At 41.7% G+C, this 12,496-nt stretch overlaps 1 protein-coding gene across 1 annotated transcript; it reads right to left on the reverse strand.

The window, feature by feature from the left end:
• Positions 1–2,245: 2,245 nt before the first annotated feature.
• LOC119734926 lies at positions 2,246–8,406 on the reverse strand. The gene is made up of 2 exons (XM_038208567.1): positions 7,552–8,406; positions 2,246–3,866 (listed from the first exon to the last, which is right to left on the reverse strand). Exons 1-2 carry the CDS (start codon positions 8,081–8,083, stop codon positions 2,773–2,775), a joined length of 1,626 nt encoding a protein of 541 aa, XP_038064495.1. The 5' UTR covers positions 8,084–8,406; the 3' UTR covers positions 2,246–2,772.
• Positions 8,407–12,496: the final 4,090 nt, after the last annotated feature.

Genomic DNA, 12,496 nt, shown 5'->3' on the forward strand with positions numbered 1-12,496 from the left:
AGAGGCCAAAATATCTTATCAACTTCCGCAATTTGATTGTGGGTGGGAGATATTAGTATCATATGAAGGTTTATGGGGTAAACATTACGTCAGCGACACCACGAAGTAACACCCAAGTGGACTTGAGATCGTGCTACGCGCGCGTATTACAGAACCGAATGATTTTCGTTTCACGAAGTAGTATAACACTCATGAACATGTACACTGTGCGCTGAATCGGTCATTTTCCAACCTCGTTCCCAGGGTGTCGAGCAGTACGCGCCCATCACTATACCTGCTCTCTCACCCTGGTAATGGATCATTTGCATGTGCAAGATTTTTGAACACATATGCAAATGAGGAATAGTCTGGTGCCTGCATGTGCGTTACATTAGCGTTTTTGTTTGTATGCGGTGTCGGGGGTAAAAACACTAAATTGTCGCAGCGCGAGCATGGCGTGAGCTAAGAAAACACGATTTTTTTAAAAATTAAACTGTAACGATCTTATCGAGACAACATGCAGTATCACTTGCCATATTAATATGAACAAATTGGGAAGGAAATGAGTATTTTCGAGAAGCCGTGGACGAATGATCGCGAAAACACGTACTGCACGTTGTGAATGACAACACCAAGTACACGATATAAATCCATAACGGTTTCGAATCAGGATACAGGAAGAAAGTTTCCTATCCAGGACTTACTATTGGAAACGAGGTTGGAAATAAAGTAAGCGCTGGGGACGAGGTTGGTCATTGTTGTTTTCACGAAGTTACACTCATCTTTATCTTTTGGCCCAAATAATAATAAACCCAAAGGTACAGCTGGAAAGCAGCCGACATTTGTAAATGGGGCATGTATTGGCAGCCTCATTGTTTCTGTACACTGTGCGCTAAGTAACACTACTACACAACACTCCTCCAAAATTAGATTCGACATGTCCTTTATTAATATTCAGCATGAAGCGAACTCTAAAAGCGAAATTACACGGCTGTTTGTTTTGACAAGCTTAATAAAAAAATAACCTTAGGAGCGCAGTGACCCCTAAGATCAATATTCATAGATTTGGTATCAAAACACACGCTAGACTTAAAACTAGAAAGTCATGAAAGCTCCCGGCGAGAAACGCGCGTTTGGCGAAAGTATTGCTTAAAAATGCAGGGGCGGAATCCGCCCGGCCCTTTTTAGGGTGAATTATTATAACATTTTTGTTCATAAGGCTGTAAAGCTTTCATTGCAATGCACAAATATGTAAGGAAAATTAACTCCATTATAATACCTAATATAGTTAGCAATTTAGCAAAACGTTCATTCTTTTTACACGGAATTCCCGAAAGACTCAATAACAGTGTTGTAGTACTCGTACTCGGTACTCGTATACTGGAGTACTACTCGAGTACTTTTTTCAGAGTGCTCGTACTCGAAATGACAGTACTCGTATTCGGGCAGCAAAGTACTCGAAGTCGACATGTCAAAATTGTACTCGATCATCAAAGTACTCGTACTCGAATAGCAGTACTCGAAAACAAAATGCTTGACTTAGCACGGCCTTATTTTATTGATACCTGCCCTTGAAATGGTTGATTGGCTTGCGGAGAAATCGAAGTTTCCTGATTTTTTTCTGTGCGCGTCCGGACAAACACATTTTAGCAGCTAGCCGTGATGAGTCGGTCTGTAAAACGGTCTGACTGGGCCTGGGCCAATTACACACAATGAACCATTTGCTGTTTGGCTGTTTTCGGAAATAGAAGTACTGAAGTACAAGTACCGTACTCGAAAACCTGTACTTGTACTCAGAAGTACTCGAACTCGGTTACCTAATTACTCAGCAGTACTCGGTTCTCAATAAAAAGTACTCGACTACAACACTGCTCCATAGCCCTTAAGAAGTTTTACATGTATCTTGAAAGATTTTAGACAAGTAATAACTTCTGACGCAGAGCCTTTTGTATACGGTACTGAAAAAAAAACATGATGTAAAACAATGTTGTATGACCGACTGTAGATAATTTTGGTAGGACAGGTTTTTTTTTAAATGTGAGGTATTGCCAATTTTATCACAACAATCTTGATTTTCCCCTAATAACTCGGGAGTGTTGAATTGCTTACGCAACTTGCATTTTCGTATCGTTGACTTTAAACTATAAATTACGTGCACTTCACTAACAGGAAGTAAGTGTTCAAGAAATTCGCATTTTCAGTTTAGGTTTATGGATTGTACAATATTGCACAAGTTGGCCAACTACTTTTGCTTGCATTTTTGTTGCCTCGTTTAATCGTTCTGAAACCGATATATAACCGTTGGGTTGTCATTGCGTGTAGGGCCTCAGTGGCGAATTCAGGATTCGGGGGTGGCTGGGACGGGAAGTTCATGATTTTATTTCTGGGGGGGGCGGTAAGTCGACTTATAACAACACGAAAGGCCCGGAGAAATTAATCAAGATTTGCAGTGAACTTAATTGATTTTCTATTATGACTTTAACAAATTAAAGTTGGTCAGTCGGGGGGGGGGGGGGTAACCACCCTACCACCTTCATTTGACCCGGCCTACAGAGTCCCCACCTTGACATGCGAATAATAAACAGTTGCTTTTAGACATTTGGTTTTAACTTATGAAACAGAGTTCTAGAGAAAGAAAAACATAAACATCATTCAATTACCTTGTGATAATTCTACATAGCAGGCATTATTACAACTTTTTGCATAGCAGCAGCTACTTTAAACATTTTCTACAATTATGAGACGTGATTCTCCAGAAGGAAGTGCATACGTTTAATGCCTTGTTTAAGTTTATTAGATTGGTGGCATTATATCGGCCTGAATGGGATCCACCATGGTGACATTAGGTGTTTGTTTCATCCAGTACTCAACATTCTGGTCCCCGAAATGCAGACCAAGGAACAGACCCAAAGCAGAGAACATCAGTGTCAGGGTCTCCACCCTGTAGACTGGGGACTGCTCCTCGCAGAAGGCCAGAAGCTTGTCCCAAAAAACCTCATGGGCCTCCGACCTTATCTGGCTGACGTTTCTGACGAACTGAACCCAAGTTTTGTTCAGGTCGAAGCCGCCCAGCGCCACCAGGGGCAGGATCAGGAACATGAAGTTCTCGGACCAGATCATCAAGTTGATATTGACCTCCAGGGTCGCACTGTGGAACTTGAGGTCGTTGCTGATGACCAGGTAGTCCCAGGAGATCTGGGTGGTGAAAGACCAAGTGGAGACCGCTACAACCATGATGACCCAAACGGAGACAAGCCTGCACATGCTACCTAGATCTTGGGCATACAGAGCCAGCCGGCCCCTGCAGACGTCAAGCTGCCCCGCGTGACGCCAGAGAAAGGACAGCTCCAAGCGCTGCTGCTTCTGAAAGGACAAACGCATCAGGAGCATCAGATAACAGAAGCTTCCCCAGACTACCATGCCCACAGCGCCCGCGGCAAGGGAGATTTGAATATGGGTATTCCTGGATTTGTTCTCAACGAAGATGTAGTAGATGAGAGCGCGGTATACCCCGTTTACGACTGGCCAAACGATGCACACCGTGAGGTACGGCTTGTACACCAGACCCTGCTCGCCCAGCCCCAAGTGCTGCAGGCGTTTCACGATGTACCGCACGCCCAGGCACTCGTACCAGCTGAAGCCGCGGCGCCTACTCGACCACCGATGATCCACCATCATGTTCTGGATGTTGGCCACGAGGCTCATGAGCGGGCTGGACAAGTTGAATGAGAGGAAGGTGGAGTAGCTAATGAGGCGGATGAGTTGCTTCTCCTGTCCCCAGTAGTCATGGAGATAGTAGCAGAAGTCGTACATGATGAGACCAATCAGCGTCAAGGGCCAGATGAGAGAGAGTACTGCACTGCCGCAGTGGTTCCACTTCCGGACACCTATAGGAAGACGATGGACGCCATTTTAAGCCAAATTACATCTAAGTGTTTGAGCAAAGCCTATAGTCTAAAGATAGAGTATATCATTTGTTATTGTGTATTTTTTTTAGTTTGAAGCAACAAAAGTGCTCAAAATATTAAGAAGGGTGCCTAACAATTAACCTGATAAAGTTTTAGCTCATTGAATGCAGTACATTCAGAGAAAGAAATATTTTGAGATCTTGATTTCAATTCAAACGTTGCTGAGTCATGTTTTGAATAGCGCCCGATATCAGCGTCCAGGAGACGTTCTTCGCTCGTACACCCCGCCCTGCAAACAGGGCGCTGGGATACTCTGATGAGCTTCACAGAATCTTGTGAAGGAAGTGGCCTATGACCTATGTATAAAGCATCTGGCTGCAGCTGTTCAAGACCGCAGTTAGACAATGTGCGCAAATGCTATCCAAAAATTCTCATAGAAATGCGTACATTCCATATCCGATTGGATTTCTGTTTCATTGCGGACCATGTGGACAAAATTTTGAGCGTCGCATAATGCAATCCGACCGTTTGTGATTCGAAACGGAGCCTGAGCAAGTGAGGGGATTGTCATGACCGTGATGACACGCAGGTCACAGGTCACGCAAAATCTAACCAATCAGAGCTTGAATTCATCAGAGTATCCCAGCGTCCTGTTTGCAGGGCGGGGGGGGGGGGGGTACGAGCGAAGGGACGTTCTCACTCAGCCGATTGCAAGATTGCTGCAGCTAGCTACGCGATCATGTCAGGCACTGAACCAACAAAATGAAGCTGCCGCCCTGTGTAGTGTGTACGTCGTGTCAACGCTTGCGCGCGCCAGCAGTCGCCAAATTAAAAACGAATTACTATTGGATTTTTTTTTTAAATGCGTCTTTAGAAGCGTCTTTGGAAATGACCTCTTAGTGTTTTCTTCAAAATGACAGCATGCCAGAAAGAATTATTTCACAGGGAGTTTAGTGGCATGACTATCTCTAAAATAGCTGCAAAATGAGTGAGATGTTAAGCGGTGCCGGGGAAAATCCTGAGCACTTTTTTGTTCATGCTAGGCATGAACAGTTGAGATAGTTGCAACTATTGCAAAATGTTCTAACATGATTAATAAGCTTTAACCAGGTTTCGCTCGGCACATTTTTTATATCTGATTTGTGTCCATTATTTTATGCCACCTGTGGCGTCATGCCTGTCGGTTGCCGACATGCAAAACTGCCACCAAAGTACGTGTATTTTCAACAACAAAAAGGATTCCCCACCATAATTATTGTGTGGTGGTTTATCATGCACATTTGAAACCATCCATGTTCTATTCTGAAGTACAGAAAACAAAATGTGGCTGAATGGTTTAGTGGACTGCATGGGCGTCGCGACGGGGGGGGGGGCAAGGGGGGCGCTTGCCCCCCCCCCCCCCCGGAAAAGCAAAAAAAAAAAAAAAGGAAGAAAAAAAAAAAAAAAAGAGGTGCGAAGTCATAGTGGTGTAAATTTAATGAGTTGGGGGGGGGGGCAAAATGTCCCTGCCCCCCTCAAAAAGTGATAAATCGAGAAAATGTTGAGAAATACAGGAATGTTTTGGGAAAATTATGTTTTGCTCCCCTCTAGAAAAAATCCTGGCGACGCCCATGGTGGTCTGAAACAACATTACATGGAAACTAAAACGTACTGCGTTTGATGACGTGACCGTGTTTCGAAAGTTCTGTTGCTATTATAATATTTAAATGACCTTCATCGTTTCTGTATAAAGACTGCGTGCACTCTAAAAACAACTTAGTCAAAATATTGACTGGTTTTCCTAGTTATTGAAAATTGACTAGGAATTTAGTTAAACATGCAAAGTTTCATACTGTGACTAGAAAAAGTAGTTGGGTTCGACTCGAAATTCAGTTATTGGCATAACTACTTTTTCCAAGTCAATAATACTGACTGGAAAAATCTAGTCAGATTGACTGATTTTCAGTTGCACCCAGCTGACCCTGAATGGCTAGTCATATTTAACTGGTTTCTAGTCAAATTTGACTAATGCTTTTTTAGAGTGTGTATAACACCTCTAAATGGGAAACCTCTATTGATTAAAAGTTGATTTCGACTGCGTCAGTTGTGACACAAAGATAGCGCATACAGATTATTTTCATCCCTTCGCAAATTAACGACAAGAATGTTCAATAATTTACATTAAAATTGAATGATTACTTTTGTTTTGAAATAAGTTGGAAAAAAGTGGTTTTTAGGCCCAAAAAAGTACTCGGTCTCTGGTCAGCGCGCGCGTCGATTTTAACCATGCGCGTCAACCTTTTTTTTTCTTCAAATTAACACGGAAGCTACAACAGCGCCCTCTATTGCCGCACCTCCTCAAATGTTTGTACCAAGGAGCACCAAGGAATGGGGAAATTGCACCAAGGCAAATGATAAAGGGCACCAAGGCAAAGTATGGACACCAATGTATAATGAGGACACAAAAAAGCAAAATAGTACCCACCTTGTCTGTACAATTCAAGCTTGAAAAAAAAAAGCCACCCCCCCCAAAAAAAAAAACCGCGTCGCCGCATCAATTCTGGAACTTCTGTCTGACCAGAGACCGATTTTTTTTTTTTTGCCTTTATCCCCATTTTTTCGGGCTACAAATCTTTCAACCGGAAATCGACAAATTTTATATTGCTGCAGATGCAAATTAACGCTTATCATTGCCACTTTTGGACATTTTTGAAAATATTCGAACATGTTTAACTCGTAAGATGCACTCAACACATTGTTGACCTCCACATTATGTAAAATATTGTGTGTGATAAACGTGGTTTATCGAGTGCGGGATTTGAGGAAGTAAAAAGATACAAGAAAAACACAGAATTCAACTTACAGCTTTCTAGCATGCTGCAAAGAAAATATTACATGTCCTTAATCAAACTTTCCTTTTAATGGGAATATACAACTTTTGCTTTTGCTGTAATTTTCAGGAATGGATGATTTGGGGTTGGTATTTTATAGCAATTATTGTTACACTGACTTGTTTGAAGTTTTGTGTTCGTACCTGCCTGAGAAACCAAGAAAAACAATCATGTTCTTATTGTCTGGTTCCGTGACCCCACTAAAGATGAAACGGAGCAATTTATAGACGTCGGGGAATTGTAAGGTCAGGGAACCAGGCTAGCTGGCTTGTACCCATTCAAAGGTGTGTAATCGACTGCCCAAAAAAAAATGCGGACTAACTAATATAATACATTGGGAGCAGTATTTGAAAAAAGGTAATTTTTTGTCCAAGGCTGATTGGCCGACCAGCGTTGGAATTGATAAAAAAAAAAAAAACTTTTTTTTTTAAATGTCAGCACACCAGGTGCCATGATTTTACAGGATTCCTTACACTGTCATTCACTAACAGTCTAGTAAGGTACTTCGTGATGATAATTTGGTAGCTTTATTATGTTTACAAATGTTGTATATTCCCTTTAAATGCAATCGACAGCAGTAACTTCGATGAAATAACTGATCTCATCATGCGGGACTGACTCTCCCCCATGAAGCAAAATATTTAAACTATGGACCTGAACAACTTTATTTCAATGTCGTTGCCTACATAATTATCAAATCATTATAAGAAAAACACAATATTTAAACATTGAAATTAAAACCTTATTTTCGTTAAAGCCGAGTATGTAGCCTAGTTGTTTGCGTTGACACTTACCGATATCGGTTTCCGAGTACGGGCGGAACCTACCCCGCGCATCCCACCATTCACTCCGGCAGACTGCACACACCTCGTCGGAAGGACTCCGCGGACCGTCTTCATCGAATACCATGTTCATGTTGCCGTCCACAAGACAGACCAGTTGCTCCTCTTTGTAATCATCTCCATCATCATCGCCGTCTTCACCATGGTTCATCGGCATCTCCGCTCCGGGATAGAGGCCGCACCGGCCGGTATCAGCCTCCTCCCCATTGGCCCGCTGGAGCCGCCTCTGCACGGCGGCCAAGAGGCAGAGATGGCACGGCCGGCGCGTCACAATGCGCCGGTAGTTGTACAGTCCGATGATCTTCAACAGAAACCAGACGATCCACGGCCAGGGTTTGCCTCTCGTCGACTTGGCAGAAGGCCCAGGACCGGCTCCACCGGTAGGATTTTCCAGTGGGAAGATCTCACTTCCAGTGTAAGCAGGCTGGGCATGCCTGGTGTCCAAATTGTTGAGCAACGGGCGATACTCCCTGGAGGAATCCATCACCAGTCCAACCCACGACGCAACAATCAAAATTTGTCAGGCACGCTTTGAGTGTTGGAGGCCTGCTGAGAGTGTGGTGATCAACGCCTACGACGCTCTATCTTTTGTTGTGAAACACCCGACTCTCCAACAAACTATCAGTTTCAGTCACGATGAGTCCAGGCTCGTGCGCACAGGGCCAGGGACATATTACGCGATGCGAAACACATCGTGTATGTTCTGTGTGTAGTGAAAGTCGCGCATGTTTAACGGATGCACTGTACCCTACGTATTCCCGTAATATCTCAAATGCCACGGTTTACCCAAAACCGGTGTAGCGTGAATTTAGGATCTAGGAAACACGGACTCATTGGAAGTATTGCGCATGCCTAAGTGCAATAATGAAGAATGGCCGGTCAAGTGAGAGGGTTAAACCAATAATAGGGTATAAGAGTTCAGATTTCACAGGAGTCCGATTTTCATATGACACCGGCAGTCGGTGTTTTGTTCGTTAAGGTCGAAACGAAATGCAGAAGTTCCGGCCAAAAAAGAAAGAGCTGACACTAACTCATACAAAAGGGATTGTATTATTAGCAGTATAATCGGTTCACAGCATCAGGCAGCTGACCACACTGAGTTAGCTTTGTTTGTTTAAGAGATTTATAGGACAACTCACAAACGTTAGTGTCTGTAGTTTATTATGTATCAACAGTCAGTTAAACTTAAACCCACAGCAAGCTGCCAGCCAAATACACAAAATCATGTTTCTGTTTCAGATTTGGTTTAGCGAAGTTAGCGATGATTCGTTATGCGATGTGTGTCACAGTAATACTGTCCGTCGTTACTACTTAGCTAGTGCTAGCTGTTTGGATTAAGGTCTTATGAAAACCTTGTAAAAGACAATATTCTATTGGCTCTTTTCAATTTGCCCCTTTTGAATTAAAAATTTTAAACCTTTTGTAAAAAAAAAACTGACCCCAAAATAGTGTGAGAAAACTGTTAACAGACGATGGAGATCCCTTCATAAACCACACAACGGGATGATGAATTTAGCAGACCCCGGATGCTGTCTGGATCGGAAATTGAACTGTGTTTTTGTAAAATGATAACACACATAAAGGAAGCATGAACATTCTGTTGACCGGATCTGTATGTATGACTTTTTTACAATGTAATATCACCATGAGGATTTTGTGAACTATAGGCTCCGTGCGCAAACGAGAGGGCGCTTTCTGAGCACTTTTTAGAGCTCAGGGGGCACTGCTGTCTACATAAAAACTGGATAGTGTAAAAGTATAGGCTTGGTGCCAAGTCGGTTATTGTTAAAGTACGTACGTTACCGGTTACTGGCTCCACGCACGCAAAATATCACTGCAATGCGCGTAGCCTGGTTCCCATACCAAATGATGCTGACTATTGATGTTCAATAAGCGACTTGGCGAAAACGTTTTCTATTTTGTACACAACATATGGGAGTATTTTGAATCGCTATATAGCGAATTCTATGCGAGCACTCCGATTCCAGCGTGCATTCTCGGCCGCTAGGGAAGGTCATTCTCATTACTTCGAGGGTTTGTACTTAGTGTTGTGTAACATTACAAAATTCGTTATAGGGCACATACGATTCGATTATATCACGATAAATTTTATTTCTATACACAATTGACCAAACTGAGAGTTTTGGCCGTTCAAACGTCCACTGATCTGCAAAATTCTCCGGCGTATTGAGAAGAACTCCCCTTGTAACGGAATGAATGAGTCCTCATTTGCACAGCGGTGCGCGATTGGATCTCGATTGTATTGCGCTGCTTGCATATATATGAATAACGGTGCGAGAACATTAGATTTGTCGTTAGATTTGTCGTAACCCGGCCGATTACGTACTAGTCTTATACCAGCCGCCCCGATGGAGTTCTCCTGAAGTTCACAGACAAAATACGACTACCTTACGACTTGTCATTAAGTCTATAGTAAAAGTACAGAGACCGCAGAAGAATGCACTTGAAGCCATATTTGGGAGACCGGTTGGTGTTCTGTTAAGGACCAGTTGCAGTCTCAGGCAATTCACGGTATAACCATATTTTCGCGATTCATGAAATAGAAGACCTGAAGAATAAAAAAAGTATCGAACTACAGCATGAATTTGTGTTCGACGGGACAAAATACGTGTGGCCCGGCGCACACCCTCCTCAGCGCAGATAAGACAACTATGCTATAGTGACAAGGCCAATATGTGGGATTAATGGGCTGAATACTTCAATACCGTCCTCAACCGTCAGTCATCCATCAACGATGTAGCCATAACACGTATGCCTCAATTCGCAATGAATACAGAGCTTGACACTCCACCAACATGTGCTTTGCTAGGGGCTAGTACCCGTCTTCCAAATGGGGGCGCTCTTCAAAACTGACAATTATTATGTATACACTATATATTATATGGACATTTTCACGGCGCATTGTAATGGTTGTTGAGGGTTTTCTTTGGTAGGATTAATGTCAGAAGAACTCTATAAACATTCATTGAAATCATTGCTGACCAAAAAAATCCGCCAGGGGGGCAAAGTGCCCCCCCCCCCCCCCCCACCGGCTGGATACGCCACTGCGTGCAACGTTGCAGAATCGTGGTAAGTCGTATGGTTAATCGAACAACTGGCCCATCAGACCGATATACAGACCCAATCACGGCTAGCTGTTAATTGTGTTTGACCGGACGCGCGCAGAGGAAAGTCAGGAAACTTCTATTTCTCCGCCAGCCAATATCAACCATTTCAAACTGAAAGTATCGATAAAATAAAGGCCTTGGTAAGTCAATTAAGCTATAGCCTTTTTACGAGCTCTGCTATTCGAGTACGAGTATACCTTGATGATCGACTACAATTTCGACTTGTCGAGTACGAGTACTCTGCTGCTCGAGTACGAGTACCGTCATTTCGAGTACGAGTGCTCAACGTACGCGTACGAGTACTCCAAGAAAAGTACCCGAGTAGTACTCGAGTACGAGTACCGAGTACGAGTACTACAACGCTGGCATGCATGGATGAATTATCAGAGAAATTTCCACTGCATGTTGCCAATAATTATGCGAAAAACTGGTAACCTTTCCCGTTGTTGTGGGTGACAACGAACTATCCAAAGTATCTTTAATTATCCTACAGAATGTCAAACCATAATTTTTAAGGGTTGGAGTGAATATACACTAACATGCAAAAATACACTTTCCATGTTGTTGATAATCTTGGTGCTGTTAATTTTCTTGTAACCGTTAAGATATTTTTCTGAAGTTTCACATCAAAATGTCAGTACAATCTTCCAGTATTATAGCAGCTGAGTTATAAGGTTTTACGGTCACTCATGCTCCGAAAACTGAAAAGATGACACCTTCATTAATGTATTTTCACATTGTTTTATTACTATTTCTAATATTAAAAAGTAAAATCATTTCAATGTTATGCTATTAATACATTATTTATTGATTTATTTTTGTCGCAATGAATGTAGACCCACTTTTATGATACGGCGTAGTGTAGTATTTTACAGTATCTTTTTTAAAACATACCATGTTGTAAACGTCAATTTCTCATGGAACTTTCCGTGAAACTAAAGTCTTAACTGAGTTGTTTGACTAATTTAATGTTAATCATGCTCCAAAAACTGAATCAATATTATAACATCTTTATTAATTTTTACAATTTTGTTTACTTTTTACATTAAAAAATAAAGTCAATTCACATTGATTTTAAATCATTAAAGGATCCAGTCAAGTTGATATCATTTCTTTTTTCTTTCTTATTTCTTTTTGATTTTGAAATAAATAGCAATTTCAACAAGATTTCCTTTTTCCCCCGAAATGTTTTAACAAAGCTGCATCCATCATTGATCTCAAAATTAAAAACATTCTCTTTACAATTAATTAATATTTACATAAGCTACATGCCCTTAAAAGTTCCTTTTTGTCTTGTCCACTTCCTAAATACAGGCTATAAACATCTTTTGTCTTTTTGAACCTATCAACTAATTCATTTTTGTCTTTATAATATTCAAAGAGCTTAAATGGCCCACGTAATGTATCTTTTTAATGCGGTCCTTGTAAGTGCGCATTTGTGTCACACCAAACCTGATTTTCAATTTTCATTTTGCCATTTTAAGTGCAGTTTGGTGCCTTTTTTGTTTTTGTGCTAATGCAAATTTCCATATTCATGAGCAAAAGTGTGCTGTCAATTCAGGCAGAAATTTGTGTGATATTCAGACTACTTTGTCTTTAACAAAAACCTTTTTTGTCAAAGAAGTTTACAATTTCCTAATGGATAAAATTAGAACAATCCCGTGTAAAATTATTGATAAATGGACCGAGATGTATCAGGTACATGAAGATGATTGGAACCGTGTTTTTATGCTACCTTTTAAATGTGCGTTGGATGTTAAGTGAGAGAG

The sequence above is a fragment of the Patiria miniata genome, unplaced genomic scaffold (genome assembly GCF_015706575.1).
Source record: "Patiria miniata isolate m_02_andy unplaced genomic scaffold, ASM1570657v1 HiC_scaffold_28, whole genome shotgun sequence".
In the NCBI taxonomy this organism is placed as follows: Eukaryota; Metazoa; Echinodermata; class Asteroidea; order Valvatida; family Asterinidae; genus Patiria; species Patiria miniata.